This window comes from Cyrtonyx montezumae, unplaced genomic scaffold (genome assembly GCF_038088225.1).
Source record: "Cyrtonyx montezumae isolate F1298 unplaced genomic scaffold, pur_monq_1.0 scaffold_20, whole genome shotgun sequence".
Classification (NCBI taxonomy): Eukaryota; Metazoa; Chordata; class Aves; order Galliformes; family Odontophoridae; genus Cyrtonyx; species Cyrtonyx montezumae.
The window spans coordinates 1600443-1617685 of NW_027071937.1; the positions used below are offsets into that span (position 1 = coordinate 1600443).

Below are 17243 nucleotides of genomic sequence, written 5' to 3' on the forward strand. Positions count from 1 at the left end.
TGCAGATTTTGCATTGTAGAATGTATACTAGACCCTTCAAAGGAAAGGTTAGACTCTTTGCAAAGCAAACTGGCGTTGGTTCTTGGTAGTCTAGTACAGGGACGCTGAAGTTTGACACTTGATTTAAAAAAAATGTACACAGCTGATTGTTAAATAAGCTCTTAATTGCTCACTGTAGATGTCTAATCTGGCAGGTTTTAGTGCTTTGATAACACCACTGTTATCACACGGTTTTAATTATCCTGTACTCAAGAGCTGAATGCTGTTCTTGTATAATAGTGTACTAGGCTGGATGAGGTACAAAGCAATGCACAGTGGTCGGAAACAGCTGAGGAAAGAACACTTAAAATAACTATCTACACTCAGAATACTTCCAAACATGTTTTTGTTTGCTTTCTTAAAGCACAAGTTGTCAAGTTGTATCTGTTGCTGTACATAGACACTGTATGCCAGCAGCTCCTTGATCATCTTTGTGAACAGATTCTTCATTATTATTAGACTTAAAGGAAGATGTTGAATTTGAGAGTGTAACGAAATGAGAAATGATCGAATTATCTATAGTATGTAAAAGTCCATTCTTTCTGTTGTAGTTTGATCCCTTCTGTTAGGCAGTTCCCTCTCACTGAGGGACCTCTTCTGCAAGCAGAACACAACAAATGTGCTTTGGCATGACCCAGTTTTCAGGATAAGCGAGCAGCGTGCTTTGGCAGCAGGCAGCACTGTGCTTCTCTTTGCTGGCAAGGGAGCACAGCGAGGGGAGGGAGCAGCTGGTGACGGGAGAAACCAGAAAGGAGCTGCTGCTGTTCCCACATCCAAACGTGGCACTGTAAATGCAGAGGTTGCTGTGAAGGCTGAAGTCGAGCAGAGCCTGCGTGCCCCGCTGCCCAAAGCCAGGGGCACTGCCCACCCGTCAGTCCGAGGCGTGGGCTGCATGCGTTTCGTAGCTGGGCAAACAAGTTCATTATACAGTAGTTGTGATACAACACACGTGGCTTTGATTTGTACTGCACATCCCCACTGTACAGCCACTCCAGAGTATCGTGGTTAGCTTGCAGCATCTGCTGTCCGCATTTATACTGTTTACTGCGTATTCTTTTCCCTGGAAGTTTAAGGAATTTTTTTTCTCGTTGCATCGATTACATTTTATAAACTTGCTTAGCTGGAAAGTTTGGGAAAAGAGGCCTGTTTGTCAATTGTACAACCGATTGTGAAGCTCTAGTGTGAATATTTTTACGTCTGTATTAGACATTTTCTTTGCAAATCTATTGTTCGATTGAAATGTAAATGAAATAAAAGATGGTGTACACCCATCATGTATAAAGCAGGCACCATCGCTACGATGGATTTAATGCTCATTTTTATGGCGCATTCTCAGCTTCTATTTAAAACTATAATTTAAAATCTGTAAAATGAAATGGGGTTATATGGGGGAGTAAATTCTATTCCGTTTATTTCGGTTTGAGTTTCCCGACTCGTCTGTTCCCTCGTGTTAGAGTAGGGGGGCCCCGCGCGGGGCGGCCGTGCGTGTTTGCTGTAGCACTGAAGTGAAGAGGTTTTAGCTTTGGCCGGTCACAGAGTAGAGCATCATGGTTTTCAGTGTTTGAGAGACTCGATGGAAGAAGTTTGCAGTATTGACATGTATTTGCATGCACAAATAAAAATTATTTGTCCACCTGAACCGCCTCCGTGCGTTGCACCCCGCGGCGCTCCCGCGTCCCCGCGCTCCGCCCCTCCCCCCCCGCGCTCCGCCCCTTTTCCCATCGTGCCCCGCGCGGAGCGGCCGGAAGGCGGCGGTGAGGGGCGGCGGTGAGGAGCGGGGCCGGGCCGCGCTGAGGGGAGGGGGGGGGGGGGGGGGGGGGCGGCAGCGCGGGGCTCCCCGGTACAGCGGGGCACCGCTGGCGGCCTCGTGGGGCTCCGCCGCGGGATGGGGGCGGGGCGGGGCCGCGCGTGGGGCCGTGGGTCTGCGGAGGGCGCGGGCGCTGCGGGTGCGGCTGTGGCTGTCGCTGCGGGGCCGCTCCCGCTGCTGGGAGCGCGGCCCGCCGGGCTGTGCCGGGGGGGCGGGGCTCCGAATCGCGCTTAGCGATTCGTTGTGCGTGGGTAACGACGCGTGGGTGCCCACTCACGTGTGCCTCGCTGCAGAAAAGCGGCTCTTTTAGTGCTAAGACGCGGCGGGGCTTTATGCGTCCTGAGCTTTACCTTAGGTATGTTTGGGATTGTAACCGAGTTAACTCACGCAGCTGCGCTGCAGGGTGTGCGCGAAGCCCCGAATGCTTTTCTATGGGTAGGAGCTGCTCGGAGCAAGTGGCAGCATGCTGTGTTCTCGTGCTGCGCAGCTGAGCAAGAGCTGCACTGTCTGATGTGTTTGCTTTTCAGAGCACAATGACTGCGTTGGATGATAAACTACTGGGCGAGAAGCTCCAGTATTATTACAGCAGTAGTGAGGGTGAGGATGAAGACAGCGAGAAAGAAGACAAAGAAGGAGAGAGCTCCGTTCCTGAGAGCGTTGGGGAGGTGGAGCTCAGCAGCGATGGCAGTGCAGTCAACACAGGTATGGCCACATCACACTGACTGCTTTGTAAGAACTTTGTCTTTTGGAAGATTTGTCTGGTTTCCTGCTTTGTTCTTGTAACAAGAGCTGTTTCCAGGCATACCTGATATCATGCCCGTGGTCCTGGCGTCTGAATTTTAGTCTGAGATGGCAAGTTACCTCTGTTCTTTTTCATTACAGTGTTTTGCACAGCACAGAAGGCTTACAGCAAGCCCTCTGATTACTGCTGGCTTCTATAGTACCTCAATTTTAAACAAGGGTTATAATTTAGTTACTGTTTTGTAGTTAAATGCCAGCATATTTGATTTTAGGTCCAAAAGGAGTCATTAACGACTGGCGAAGGTTTAAACAACTGGAGACAGAGCAGAGACAGGAGCAGCGCAGGGAGATGGAGCGACTCATAAAGAAGTTGTCTGTGACGTGTAGATCTCACTTAGATGAAGAGTCTGATAAGCAGAAACAGAAAGAGCTGCAGGAAAAAATCAATGGAAAGGTAACAGGACACAGAGGAATCACTGTTTAAATGTTGGATGTTTTTTGTCTCATTATTTGTGTGTGTGGAACAGATAGGGATCCTTATCTGGTCAGTAGATACGTTTGACAGAGCAGGGAAATAGACACAGAATACATCAAGTCCTGTTGATTTCATTCGTTTCTGCAGACAGGGTAATGTACTTGTTTTGCCAAAGGAATGTTTACTGAAAAAGCTCATTAAAAAAGCTGGTGAAAAAGAAACGATCTGAGGTCAGACACAGTACCCAGATCAGTGCTCAGAGCTTAGTGAAAGCACACAGCTACCATTAACCTGAATTAAAGTGGGAGCGTAGAGCAGGCACTTGAGTTATTAGTGCAGCATGTGGGAACTAGCATACCCAAGGCTGAAATCACTGTTCCCAATGGACACGGTTTCTAATTAGCTCAAAATGGAGTGTAATACAGAGGGTGCTTGAGCCTTCGTGGGTTGCACTTGCCTATTATTAAAGATGAGTGACCCACATTAATCCTCTTGATTTAAATTAATTATGTAAGTGACCCATATAGCAATGCAGGTCATCTTTTTCTCTGCCATCTCTTTCTATGTGTTTTTAGATGACGTTGCAGGAATATAACATGATTCACAATGATGAAGATGATGAGGAATTCCTACAGCGATACAGGAAGCAGCGAATGGAGGAGATGAGACAGCAGCTGTACAGTGGGCAGCAGTTTAAGCAGGTTTTTGAGATCACCAGCGGGGAAGCCTTTTTGGACACTGTTGATAAAGAGCATAAGAGCACTCTGATCATGATCCATATTTATGAAGATGATATTCCTGGTGCTGAATCCCTGAATGGCTGTATGATCTGTCTGGCTGCTGAGTATCCAACAGTTAAATTTTGCAGAGTGAAGAGTTCCCTCATTGGTGCCAGTGCTCGCTTTACCAGTAATGCTCTGCCAGCTCTGCTGGTCTATAAGGCAGGTGAGCTCATTGGCAATTTTGTGCGGATCACTGACCAGCTTGGAGAAGATTTTTTTGCTGTAGACCTGGAGGCTTTTTTGCAGGAGTGTGGTCTGCTTCCAGAAAAAGACCTGGTGCTCCTGACTTCTATACATAATCCATCTGCGTGCTACAGTGAAGACAGTGATCTGGAAATAGACTGAACCACTCACACCAGGGCCAGTAGGTGTAGTTGTGCTGTGCTTGGGGTTGTTCCTCTCTTAGTGTGGGTATGTTATTCTTCCCCTCCATGCACTTTGACTTTTGCTTGTTAAAATTTTGTTTAGAATAACTTAAAGCATTCCTAACATTTTCTTAATTGAACTCAGTGAAGTACAGGCCTAAAGTGTATTTTACTAAACACGAAGTTTAACACAATTCAGTAATTAAGTCTTTAGGCATTCTTGACTTTTTATTAACCTGAAATTGAGCTGCTGCCAGTGAGTTAACACAGCGAGGTCCCATCTTCCATCCTGCAACTTGCAGTCCCCTTCTTAGAACTGTTTTTACAATTGGCATCAAATTTTTGTTCAGTACTCACTTGCAAATGACAACAGCTCCTGACTTGATCCTGAGAATTGCTTTTCGGCTGAAGAGGGCTCTCTTTTAGCCTTGTCTGAGGCCTAAATGGGAATATCTTCCTTTTGGTCCAGCTCTTAAAACATTCTTAGGTGTTAAAATGCCTACCATTAGAATTCATGGCAGTCATTTCAGCAGAAAATAATCTCTGTCTTTTCAGAGAGAGGGAACAAAAATACTTCCTGGAGAGCATCAAGAGAGTTCTGTTGGCAAAATGCAGAACTGGGACTTGACTAGCCTCAGAATTTCATATATCTCTAAAATCCTCAAAAATGGTTAAACGAGTGCTGATGTTCATCTCTGTCTGTCTGTATATTATCTGCTTAAGCTGGGTCTTCGATGCATTTTGAATATTCGTAATCCCAGGAGCTGACAGATGTCTGGAAGGCTTTGTGGGAAGTGAGCCCTGGCCCAATGGATGGAGCTCCTTTGTCTGAAGCTCAGTTTGTAGTTTCTGCACAGTGTTGGGTGGGATCAGCAATGCTTCTGATGCTCCTCCTCCCCTGGCAGCTCTTTGGGACCGTGGGTTTTTCTGTACAGAGCATCAGCAGAGTTTGTGGACAGGGAAGGTGCTGTGGGGTTGGGCTGAGGCCCTTGTGGGGACCTCACTGTAGCTGTTAAAGCTGCACAGTGACACTGGTGTTAAAGTTCTCCTTCCCCTAAAACATAGGACTCCCACTTCTGGACAGCTTAGAAGCCATGCAGTGCTGGCTGAGCCCGTTTGTCTTTTTGTTGAATTAAGCTATATAAGTTATATTAAGCTTCCCTTCTGCTGCACGTTTGTCATTAGCATTTATTAGTGATTATATTTTTATTGAAGTGTGCTTGTTTTGTTTGTGCTCTACTTTATAGATAATGATATTAGGAAGTAATTTCCAAGGTTTCTGCTGCATTTACAGTGCACCCTGTCTAGTGCTATGCAGCTGTGAGATAACCCCAGTAGCATTAGGAAGCATTAGCAGCATGTAGTGAATGCAGGCATGGAAACCTCCAGTGATGCAGGGCAGGGCCAAGGCTTTGCTGGCCAGATGATGGTGCAATCTCCTGTACCTGCTGCAAATGAGGGTGCTGAATGGGTGCACTCTGGATTTAGCTGCTACTGAATTACATCTCCTGCACACTTAATTGGATATTACAACGTTTGCTTTCTCACACATGACTTATTTTGCTTGTTATTTGAGGAAAGTAGAGTAGCCTTATGTAAATACAATGTAGTGCTATGTTTAATGGTTACGTTTAGCTGCAAGTGTTGTGTGAGGCACTTAGGAGCACCAGGGAGAAGTGCAGAAATCTCCTTGTAAGCATTCATAGTAAGAGTAGATCTTAGGACAAGGATAAGCATTTATAGTTGTATTTATTCAAACTATTTTTAAAAGTAGTATAAGCAGAAAGGTAAATAATTTGTAATTAAAAATAGCTGAAGGAGCATGTTGAAGCTGTTTTAAGGAGGTGAGCAGAAACCCAAAGTTTAAAATGTGGTCAGAGGTTCATTATGTCACTGAGGGTGGGGATCAGTGCGTTTCAGAAACTGTGCTTTGTGTTCAGGTGAGATTCAGTAAGTCTGCAGTGCAGAAGGTACATATTAGCACCATAATAAAACCTGCTTCGGGGGCGGGGGGGAGAGCTGACTCCTGAGTTACTTGGAAGTCTTATTAGTACCAAGCAGGGGTTGGGTCCCAAGGCTGTAAAGCTGCAACAGGATCAGAACCTCTCCTGCTGCTGTGCCTGATGGCCTGCAGCAAGGAGACTGCTGGGTGTGAGGTTTTGGTGCTCAGATATGTGACAGATGCTGCCAGTAGCTAAAGGGGGAGAAAAGGTGCACAGGAGAAAGAAGTTTGAATCCAATTCATCACTGATCTGGAAGAAAAGAATAAGCACAAGGGAGAAGAGGGGTACAGAGGAGATGTGTTAGTGCTGCTGAGAAGCGTGGTGGGCAGGGCTGGAGTGCTGCTGTTGCTTTTGCCCGTTCCTGAAGCTAAATCCTTGCAAACCAACCAGCCAGTAGTTCTGTGCCCCAAAACCCAGCATTCTTAATGCATGTGAAGCAGCAGAGCAAAGTAGAACAGCTTTTAGGATAGGTTATTATTAATTTGTTACTGTCTGTTCAGTACGAATTAGGACCACAGCTCATACGTTATATCTGTAAATGTTTCAGTTGAAGTGTTAAAGTCCATTTTATTTATCTTAATTTAAATGAGGTCCTGACCTGTGGATTGAAAACTGGAGAGCATATGCATACATATATGCATATTATAGATATATATGCATTAGAGAACTGAAATTAGGATGAAATTGTACCAACACCTACCTGCAATAAAACAGTTCTGAGCCATCTGGCGTGGCCATGAACGTCGGGGTTGGGGTCTGAGGCAGATGCCTCTCCTTCCCTGCAGGCCATCGTGTTCCATCACCATCAGAACTCTGATACGGATGCGTTCCTACTAAATTGCTTGACTTTGAATAAAGGAAGCTTTTTAATATTGCCAAAGATGTTTCATCTATGCTTTCTGGCACAGCACAACGCAGTGTTCTGGGCAGAAACCTGCTGTGGTGTTCCAGCATTTTTTGGGGTGGAGGGCTGAGCTGCGATGGCTGGAGCGGGTTGCACGCTCGGATGTTTTGTCTCTTGCATAGGCCCTATCTTGACTTGGCCAAAAGTCCTCTGTAATTTATACTGAGGATGAGATTCAGCTGCTGCACACCGGGGAAGCGTCGGTGCGCCCGTGCCGTGCACAGGGAGCAGCTCACCCTGCAGCTCCCAGGGGAGCTGGGCGTTTTCCAGCCTGCAAGCTGTGTCCCTCGACCTCCACCTCTTCTTTCCTCCCCTGCTTCCTCCCACCAACCTCCTGTTGCTTTTTTTAGTGCATCTGATGGAAGTGCTCTGAGATAGAAGCACTGTGCAAGCTCTGCAGTCCGGAGCGAAGCGGCTGCGGTCGGTCCCCCCCTCGTTCCTTGGCACAGTCTGTGCTGGCATGGCTCGAGTTTGAGCATTGTTTGGCTGCGATTGTGACAGCATGAGACAAACTTTCTTCAGGTCATTAGATCCGCAGAGCAAGAGAGCTCAGAAAGAAGGGGACTGGTGCTGGAAAACAAAGTTGTTTTTTATTGCCTTTACATGTTTTCAGAGGCCTAGCCTGGTTTGCATATCTGAAATACAACAGTAAGTTAACGTGTGGTGAAGGTTCAGTGAGCAATGCTTCTCTCTGCTGCCGTGTTATGTGTGCTGTGTTTGCAGTCTGTCCTTTCTGTGTCCTGTTTGCTATCTGCTCCTTCTCCAGCACACACAGCCAGGAGGAATTTGGCTCTCCTGCCTGCTGGTGCAGCTCTGCTTGGTCCTGTGTCTGCCTGTGGAGCTGGAGGAAGGCAGCAGTTCCTCTGCTGCCCATCTGTTCTGGTCTTACAGACACATCGCATCCCCTTTGGAGTGCTGGGGTTTATTTGCAGGAACACCAAAAAGAGAACGACTATTAAAAGCACCACGGGCAGCACATCTCTTCCTCCTGGTGTTCACTTTGGTCGTTTCATGCTCAGTGAATCATTGCTCCAGAGCTCACACAAACACAGGCAGATGTTGTCCTTGCTGCTCCTCACACCGTGCACAGCACAGTGCTCTGTGCACATCAGCTGCAGGCACACACGCTGCGCTCCCCAGAGATGCTGAACACGTGGCTGAAGGTGCAGCAAAGGACATGGGGGGCTGTGCTGTTCCTGGGGAAACGTCCCCTTGGTGGCACAGAGCACTGTGACAGCTCTCCATGTGCCCGATGGCCAGAGCTTATCAGCTGGTAACAAACAGTGCTGGCGGGCTGCGATAGCCACAGAGAAAAGCAGGGTACTTGTGGCCTAAGTGAAACGAGGAGGATGCTTGGAGCTGCAGCCCTGTGCGCAGTGAGGGTGGCTGCAGCCATGCTCTGGCAGTGTGACATGGGAAGCACGTGGTGCCTGGGTCACAGTGCATGGTGCTGTCTGGGGATGTGGCAGTGGCCCTCGGCTGTGTGCTGCTCCCACTGTTTGCCCTGACAGTGCTCTGCCACCCAAACATGGGAACTGCAGCTAGGGCTGGGACCCAGGAAATCCCTGCACCCCACGTGAGTGCTGCTGAACCTTCCCTGAACTGCGAGAGCCTGAGAACTTGGAGGAAATGAGAGTGGTTTTTAACATAGTTTATTTTAGAGGTCCATTTTCTAGGATCTGGCCGGGACCAAGGCCAGCGGCCCTGACTGCCAGCGATCTGCATGGGCTGTGAGCAGGTCAAGCAGGCGGTGGTGTGCCTTTGGAACGTGGTTTACTGAGCTATTAATGCAGGAAAGGGCAATGAGCAGAGGGCGGGGGAGCCTTTATAGGGCGATGTGCACAGAGTTAGCTCAGAGCAGCCTGTTGTGTGCCAGGACAGCCGTGCAAGGTGTGAGCACAGGGCTCTGGGGGCTCCCTGGGGCTGGGCAGCTGGCATGGTCACCCTCTGTCCAGTGCCAGGCAGGGGGGGAGGGCGGTGAGGGGCTGCTGTGGACAACCAGGGGAAAGCCCAGCCTGCAATGCATCTGCAGCACGTCCTCCCCAGTGGGGCTGAGAAGGCTCTGTGTGCTGCACACTCTCCGGAACGGGATGCCCCACAGCAGGAGTGGGCAGTGGGAGCTGAGGGAGAGGAGCGGTGTGGCCAGGACCATCCCGGGGTGCTGGGATTTACCAAGCAAGTCCCAAAGCTGGCTTAGCAGTAGGAAGATTAGGTCTGCTGAGCACAGGCGCTGGCAGCAGCTCTCTGCTCTCCTCAGGCACTTGAGCTCTTCCCAAGGTGGGCAGCAGCTTCTCCTCCTCTGGCGTGGGGCGGAGCTGGGGATCCACCCAGGGCAGGATGCTCTGCTGGCACGGGATGGGCAGAGCCCCGGCCCCAGCGCTGCCTGCAGGGACAACAGGGATGCTCAGTGCTGGGCAGAGCTCTGTCCCCTCCCTGGGCCGGGTGAGGCTGAGCTGTACCTGCGTGGGCTGTGCTGCTGCTACAGCTCCGTGGATGCTCCGCCTGCACGGCTGCTGTGGGTCCCAGCTGCAGCACCCGGCACGTGGAACGCCGCGTACGGACACTTCTTCACGTTGAGGCACACGAGTTTCTTCAGCGACGCTGTCTTCACAATCTCGAAGCCAGTTGCTCCACCAAAGGTACTGGGCTTCCAGTACTCCGGGGAGCAGATGGGGTTCCCAAGAAGTCCCTTCAGGGAAAACGGAGCGCCAATCTCCACCATGCTTTCCCCAAAAATGCCGTCGGGTTGGGGTTTCTCAAGCAGCAACCCTGGATAAAACTCCAGAGCGTCAATGTCTCCATACAGCTCCTCCAGCTCTGCTGCCTTCTCCTCCTCTCCTGCACCCAGAGAACAACAGAGGCTTCAGCACGGGCCGGGCCAGCAGCCCCTGAGCCCGGCGGGGGGAGGGAGCCCACCTGTCAGCTCCTGGAAGGACACGTAGGGCTTCAGGCCAAACCTCTTCCTGTACTCATTGAAGGGCTGCAGCCTCAGCTGCCGCGACTCCTCGATGACTCCAACGGCCACTCCCAGGACGTTGGCGTTGATGTTTTGTCCCCCACCGATCTGGAGGAGGAGAGGATGAGGAGGAGCGTGCCCGTGTCAGTCGGCCCCCGCTGACATCCAGGCCCTGGGCTCGGGGCTGTGGTATGGCAGCAGTGAGAGGGATGGGGGGGGCTGGGTTTGGGGTCACAGCAGGAGTCCTGAGAGCAGCGGGTCTGTGTGGCAGCCTTGCTGCTTCACACAAGTCAGAAATGTTGATACAATCACTTGGAAGAGAGCATCCATGTGATGGCAGCAAAGAACAGTACGAGAGCTGTTCCGCGCAGCACAGCCCAGCTCCTGGCAGCACCACCGAGCACACCGCACTGCCAAGGCCCGGCCCAACGCACTGCTCGGTGCACTGCTTGTGGGGAGGGCTCACGGCACACACAGCACTGCCAGGAGCAGCTGGAAAATGCTTCATGAAGGTGGGATGTGCACCCCAAGCACCGGCAGCACGGGGCCTTACCCTTCCTGCGGTCTGCCTGGAGAAGGACTCCACCAGAGCCTCCACACCGTAGTCCATGAGCATGGAGGTGTTGTAGAGGAACTGCTCGTAGCTGTACTCCTGCCCCTGGATGATGAAGGAGTCGGGCATCAGCCCGTGCCAGTGGTAGAGCTGGTTGAACTCCACCGCGATGCGATTGCGGTACTGGAACTGCTGCCCGAACAGCAGCTCGGGGTCGAACTTGAGGCTCAGGAAGTACCCGCTGAGGTGCTGCACGTAGTCTTCAATGACGATCTTGATGGTCTCCCCTGGGCAGGAGGTGAGAGAAGAAAGCGTCAGTGGGGGCAGCCCCCCCCCGGCCCCACTGCTGCGGGGTGCTGGGCCAGGAGTGCAGTGCAGGACCCGCCTGACTCTGGGCTGCTGCACTTGGTGGGGAATTTTTCTGTGAATTACTTTTCCACCAGAAGAGGTTGGTTTGCCAAAACAGAAATGGTTTTTTGAGAAACACAACCCCAGCGTGCTGCTTAATACAACGCATTGGCACGAGTCTCTGATCACTTTACTCTAATCCCACACCAAGTCATTTCCATCCAGAATCCAGAAAAGAATACTAGAGTGAAATAATTCAGCGCTTTAGCTAAATTACTCAAAGCCACGTGGCCCAAAGCCAACGATCTCCAGAAGGCAGTGGGAGGAAGTCCCCAGCTCCCAGCACTGCAGCACCCACCGATGAGGATGAGCCGCGCAGTCTGGAAGAGCTGCTCGTCGCCCCACGTGGGATGCTCCTGCTTCAGGACATCACAGACACGGTTGTGCTCACGCAGCCAGAGCGTGGCGTACACGCAGAGCCCCGGCAGCAGCCCGAACACCTCCTGCCCCATCGCCAGCTGCTTCTCCTTGGGGATGGCAGGGGGGTACACCATGTGCACCGGTACCTCGGTGACGGACGGTGGGTACACCTCCCCGTTCACCACCTCAGGGGGACAGGAACAGAAAGTGAGGGGGGGGGGGAAGCCATGTAGTCCTGGCAGCTGCCCAGAGGGCCGTGGGCTTCCAGCGATCTTGGAGCAAGGGACTGAGATGCGTCTCAGTGTATCGTGCCGTGTGGTACCTGGAATTTGAGCTTCCCATCTTGGAAGAGCCGCAGCTGGTGCTGCCGCTGCAGGTTGTCCCCATACAGGTGCCCCAGGTCCACCTGTGGGAGCACACGGTGTGAGTGGGGCGGCAGCCTGAGCGCGCCCCTCGCTGTGTGCCTGCTGCACCGCGCCCCACGCCCTCACCCCGTGCCCCAGCGCCTTGGTGAAACCGCGTCCCATCTTCCCGGAGGTCTTGAAGAACTGGTGGGTGAAATGCTGGGCGAAGAAGGCGAACATCAAGTTGGTGCCCCGGGGGTCAGCTTCAAATCTGTGCCGCAGCAGGAAGCGCTGAGCCAGCAGCTGGGCATCGGGGAGCTGCTGCTTCCCTGCAGAGGATGGGGGCTGATGCCGGGGCCACGCAGCCCAGCCACCACAGTGCAGGCAGCGTGTGATGGCAATGGGGCACCAGGTAGGAGCCAAACACTGCTCTGCAGCCCCAGCCCATGCTCAGTGCCTCCTGTGCTCCTGTGCCACCCACGTACCTTTGGTCCCCATGGGTGTGGGGCACTCCTCTGGCACTGGCGGGAGGATGCGGGTGTAATAGCTGACATTGGCGTAGGCCTCCCAGCTGATGTAGCCGTACTGGGAGTTGAAGGTGGGAGGGCTGGGGATGAGGTTGGCACGAACTGGAAGGAGAGAGCTGTGTCGGTGCCATGGGGCAGCACAGCCCCCAGGCAACCCAGGAACCACAGGGCCTGCCCACATCCTGCTGTGCTGTGCTGTGCCCCCCCCATCAGAGGCTGCAGGTCCCTGCATGAGCGGGTGGTTCTGCTTCTGCACTAATGGATTCCTGGATGATGAATTAGACGACAAACATGCATAAATGCTGAAATCAACAGCCGGAGCCTTGTGAACACGTCCCTATGGCTCCAAGAGCTGGAACCTAAATATTTATGCAAAGTGATAAATGCAAGGACATGAGTAACAAGGGCCAGCTCCATATTTCCACCAGCTGCTCCCTGCGTGGCTGCTCCAGAGCCCTTTGTAGGGGGAGCGTGGCGTGCCGACAGCAGCCGTTGCCTGGTGCTCAGCCTGTGTGTGGGGCTCAGCCTCCCCGTGCCTCCCACGGCCAACATCACCTGCATGTGGGTGGCTCAGAGCAAAGTGACCCAGCCTGGTGCCATCCCTGGTACCTGTGAGCACGAGCCTCATCAGCGTGTCTCTGATGAAAGTGCTGTTGATGATGTCCCAGAGCCACCTGAAGTGGGTGAGGACGAAGTGGTAGAAGGCAGGACTGGGCTTCAGCAGGTCACGTAGGCGCGTCCAGAGCTCAGCTGTGACACACAAACCCAGCACAGCACTTGGCACCGGGTAGTGACAGCGCAGCACTCACCCAGCACAGTGCCACGGACTTACGTGAGGTGCAGTTGGCCCCGAAGTATCCCGTCCGTGTGCAGTCACACTCATAGCCTTCCATGCCCACACGCACACACACGCCTTGGTGCTGGCAGGGGTAATAGCAGCACGGGTTGACTGGGGAGAGAGAGGAGAGGTCACCATCCACCTGTGGTGCCACCGTGTTGGGCACTTCGTTGCTCCCCAGTGGGGCCGTGCTGCCCCACACGCAGAGGAGGCAGCAGAGCAGCACTGCTGGAGCTTTGTGCATGGACTGCTGTGCCCCAGAGCTGGAGAAATTCCTGCAAACGTTGCTGTTAATAATGGCAATTGTCTGGGCTGCAGTTTGCTTTGGCACAGGGCTCTCCTGCCCTGAGTGGAGGAAGGGGCTGACCGCTGGGCTCTTTCCTCTCAGCCCTGGCCCGGTTGCTTCCTCCACAGCTGCCCCTTTGCCTGCACGCCCCGGCTGCAGCCACCAGATAAGCACCCATCCTGCCCTCCCCATGGCATCAGCAGGCCAGCGTGGCTGTGGTGGAGTCCCAGTCCACCCCAGCAGCTCCTCCTGGGCCGTGCTGGATGTGTCACTGCAGCCCTGGGGGGCTCTGCTGGGCAGGGAGAAGCCTGAAAGCACCGTGCTGTGGCACCACATTGCCAATCTGCTGCAACTCGGGCAGCTGCTGCAGCACAGGACAGCAGGAGCACGATGGGGCCGCAGGGTGAGGGCAGCCCAGGAGCTGGAAGTGGGGCTGTGCTATGTAAACCATCCCTGGCACGCAGAGCACAGCTGCCTCCAGCACAGAGCTGCCACGGGGAGCTTGGTGGACACAGAGCATCCAGGGACAGAACCTGCTCAAAGGTATTGGGAACTGCCACCATCAGTGTCCCTGGCACAGCTGCGGGGTTGCACTCCCAGCCCTAAGGACTCTGCCTGATCTGGTTCAAATTCTGCAGGGTCTGGAACCAGGCTCTCATATGGGCTGGCACAATACATTTTCCACAGGAAATTGAAGCTAAAACTGAACATCTATGACAAATCAAGCTAATTGTGCAGCCTCCCATTTCCCAGACAGCTCAGGGCTCTCCTCAGCACCGGGACCCTGAACCCTCACTCCGTGGGACCAGCCCACAGCGTGCAGCTCCCAGCCCTTCCTACCTCAAACCTTTCCATATCTCCAGGTGCTGTCACATCCCTGGGTGAAGGCAGCATCAGGTTCTTATTTATCTCAATTTAACTTCAGGCCACTCTCCTGTCATTATGTAGCACAGAAATTTGCCAGCAGGGCCACGCTGCAGCACAGCTGGAGCATCCTCAGAGCACTCCTGCACCGTTATCCTAACCCTGCTGCAAGCATAAACCCCGACAAGAGCAGCCTGCTCCATGCCCAGGGCTCTGCAGGCCGCTGCCTGCTCCGGGTTCACGGTGGTGTCAGTGCGTGGGGACCCACGGGTGGGGCAGGAGCAGTATGTCCTGGGCAGAGGGGACCGAGCGTGTCCCAGCCAGCAGCAGCCACACTCCACCCCGAGCAGGAATCCAGTGGTGTGGCTGCAAGTGTGGGACACGCTGCTCCTGCCCCTGCCCCAGACCACAGCCCCTCCATGACGGCCCTGCTGGTGAAGGCCCGTGACCACTGCTGAAAAATGCTTCGTTTTGGGGTCAACATCCACTCCACCAACCACAGCCAAAGTGATGACAAGGGGGTGAATCACGAGGGCTCACCCGGTGGGACGTTCCTGGTGTGCACATGGCTCTAAGCTGTGAAGACAGCGAATGCTTTGCACTTATTTTTCTAATTTGTGAAGGTTCCTCGGGCCCAGGAGCCACTCCCAGCCCGCTGCAGCCAGACTGTCATCCGCAACAGCTCCTGGCTGCACAGCAACCTGCAGGGTCACACTGCACTGTGCACATGGGGAGCCCAACCACGGGTGGAGGGTGACACCAGGGACGGCTGCGCCTGCAGAGAATGGGGCCGGGCTTGAGAAGGATGCAACTGGAGAGGCCCAGGGTTGGTCTACAGAAATATGTGCTCCTACACAAATACACAGCCCCAAGGCAAAGGCAGCAGACAGGTGCCAAGGGCAATATCCGCAGGGGAAAGCAGAGAGACATTGTGGGAGCCCAGCCCAGGTCACAGCCAGAGAATGCTTCGAAGGAGAGAAAACATTGCTGCTCCAAGCCAAGGAGCTGCCTGCAAAGAGGTGAGGAGACGTGCCAGCACCCAGCAGGCAGGGGTACCCCGTCCTCAGGAGCCTGTGTGCCTCCTGCAGCCCCTCACAGTGCTGACTGCTCTGCAGGTCCCAGCACAGCTCCCCCAGTCTCCCCATCAGCTCTCTTCTTTGCTAATCAAAGCTTGGGAGATAATCCCCACGTGCCATCTGCCTTGACCCCATCCTGCCTCCAGCAGCACCAGGGCTGTGCCACTGTGGTGCGCCCATCCCAGCAGCTGTGGGCTGGGTGTCCCCAGCAGTCCCCAGGTCCTGTTCTGTGGGACCCAATGTGCTCAGCCCTGCAACGTGTGGCCTCCTGCAGCTGGCTCCCAGAGCTGCACTTCAGTGCAGGTGCCATGTAAGCAGCCCCGTGAGCCTGGATCATGTTCCCTTTTGGACACACACCCAGTGCAACAGGGAAGTCTCCACCTTAGGGTCATTGTTTTTGTGCAGGAACAGTCGTTGCACTGCGGGAGGGCTGTGGGCAGTGGGAGGAGGCCGTGCCCCATCCCTGCGGCCCCTCCGCCCCACACAGCACAAACCCCCTGCACTGGGCTCTGCATCCCTTCCTGCCCTACAGTGATGGGGTCATCGCCACAGCACACCGAGGGATGCCCAGCACAGCATGTCCCTGTGCTGCTTTTGCCACGAAGGCTTCAGGAAGGAACTGCCAAACGTGGGAAGTTCTGTGTGCTGAGTCTGGTAATGTAGAAGCGACGAAACTCATTTCACGGCAGAGGGACAGGCTCAGCATCCCACCACGGAGCTGCAGGGAACTGCCCGGGGCAGTACACGGACCTGGCAGCACTGGAGACGCGGTTTAATTTCACATCGTGGCCGTTCACCCCTCGACGCCTCAGCCCCACGCGGGGCCGGCACACGGCACGCAGCGCGAGGCCGCGGGTTGGGGACGAGGTGCGGGTCAGCGGGCAGCACGCAGCGCCCACAGCCGCGGGCACGGAGCCCGACCTCCGCACGAGCTCCAGGCGGCCGCCGGCAGCCGTCGGGGCAGCGCGGAGAGGGCTCCTCCCGCAGCGCCCGCATCCCACCGCCACGACCTCCCCCCGGGCCGGGCACCAGAAGGGGCGATGGGCGCGATCCTGCCCCGAGACCACTGGGAGAGCCAGAGCCCGGGGGGGGGGGGGGGGGGGGGCACCTCTCCTCGCGCTCCCCCCGCGGCACAGACCCCGGCCCCGCCGCCCTCGTCCCTCCGCGCTCCCGGTCCCGCACTGCCGACAGCGGTTTCCCCCTCCCCCCCCCGGCGTCCCGGTACCGCCTCGGGGTCCCCGCCTCTGCCCGCTCCCTCGTACCGGTGCCGGCGGCCGCGGCGCTCCCGGCGGCGCAGAGCAGCATCGCGTGGGCGACGAGAAAACGCAGCGCGGCCGGGGGGGCCCGGGCCCGGCACCCACCGCCCATGGCGAGAGGCAGCTCCGCCGCGTCCCGCGCTGCCCGGCCCGGCCCCGCCGCTCCCGCCCCCGCCGCGCCTCCGCCCGCCCCCGCCGGGACGGGGCCGCCTCCAGCCCGGCCCCCGGGGGGACCCCCGCGCCCCCGGGACGTCGCCCCGCTCCCCGCGGCCCCGCGGCCCGGGCCGCCCCGTCCCACCCCGTGCCCTCCGCAGGGGCAGCCGCGGTGGCACCGTCCGGGCCGCTCCATGTGGAGGGCAGCGACCGCGTTTGGATCTATTGGGGCTTTGCTGTCACCTCACGGAGCTGCAGAAACCCAAAACAAAGAGCGGCCCCGCACCGCCCCGCACCGCTCGGACGGGCACTGTACGGCCCCTCCCGGAGCACCACGCGCGGCTCCGGGAACGAGCGGTGCGGGGCCGTCATCCACGCGTCCGTGGGAGGAGGGAGGAACGCGGGGACGCGAGCTGCTTGCGCTAAGCTTGAGGAGCCTCGAGGAGGCCCCCGTGGGGCCCACCCCACGGGGCTGGAAAAACCGCTGTGCTGTGTCTCAGCGGTGG

General features: G+C 55.0%; 2 protein-coding genes across 3 annotated transcripts in view; one reads left to right on the top strand and one right to left on the bottom strand.

Moving 5' to 3' along the window:
* The first annotated feature begins 2352 nt into the window (after positions 1 to 2352).
* On the top strand, positions 2353 to 4821 carry PDCL (phosducin like). The gene is made up of 3 exons (XM_065737356.1): positions 2353 to 2548; positions 2860 to 3041; positions 3638 to 4821. The coding sequence occupies exons 1-3, from the start codon at positions 2380 to 2382 to the stop codon at positions 4187 to 4189; spliced, it is 903 nt and encodes a 300-aa protein (XP_065593428.1). The 5' UTR covers positions 2353 to 2379; the 3' UTR covers positions 4190 to 4821.
* A 3898-nt stretch (positions 4822 to 8719) lies between these two features.
* PTGS1 (prostaglandin-endoperoxide synthase 1) overlaps positions 8720 to 17243 on the bottom strand; it is a 145433-nt gene continuing 136909 nt past the window's right edge. The window contains exons 1-11 of one of the 2 annotated variants that reach the window (XM_065737304.1): positions 16591 to 16696; positions 13097 to 13213; positions 12874 to 13014; positions 12223 to 12366; positions 11885 to 12066; positions 11716 to 11799; positions 11332 to 11578; positions 10626 to 10912; positions 10033 to 10180; positions 9576 to 9954; positions 8720 to 9499 (exon numbers count right to left, since the gene is read on the bottom strand). In XM_065737304.1, the coding sequence (XP_065593376.1) occupies positions 9596 to 9954; positions 10033 to 10180; positions 10626 to 10912; positions 11332 to 11578; positions 11716 to 11799; positions 11885 to 12066; positions 12223 to 12366; positions 12874 to 13014; positions 13097 to 13213; positions 16591 to 16696 (1815 nt within the window). In that variant the 3' untranslated portion in view covers positions 8720 to 9499; positions 9576 to 9595. Of the gene's footprint in view, positions 9500 to 9575; positions 9955 to 10032; positions 10181 to 10625; positions 10913 to 11331; positions 11579 to 11715; positions 11800 to 11884; positions 12067 to 12222; positions 12367 to 12873; positions 13015 to 13096; positions 13214 to 16590; positions 16697 to 17243 lie in introns of those variants that run through there. The other variant, XM_065737305.1, reaches the window with a different exon arrangement.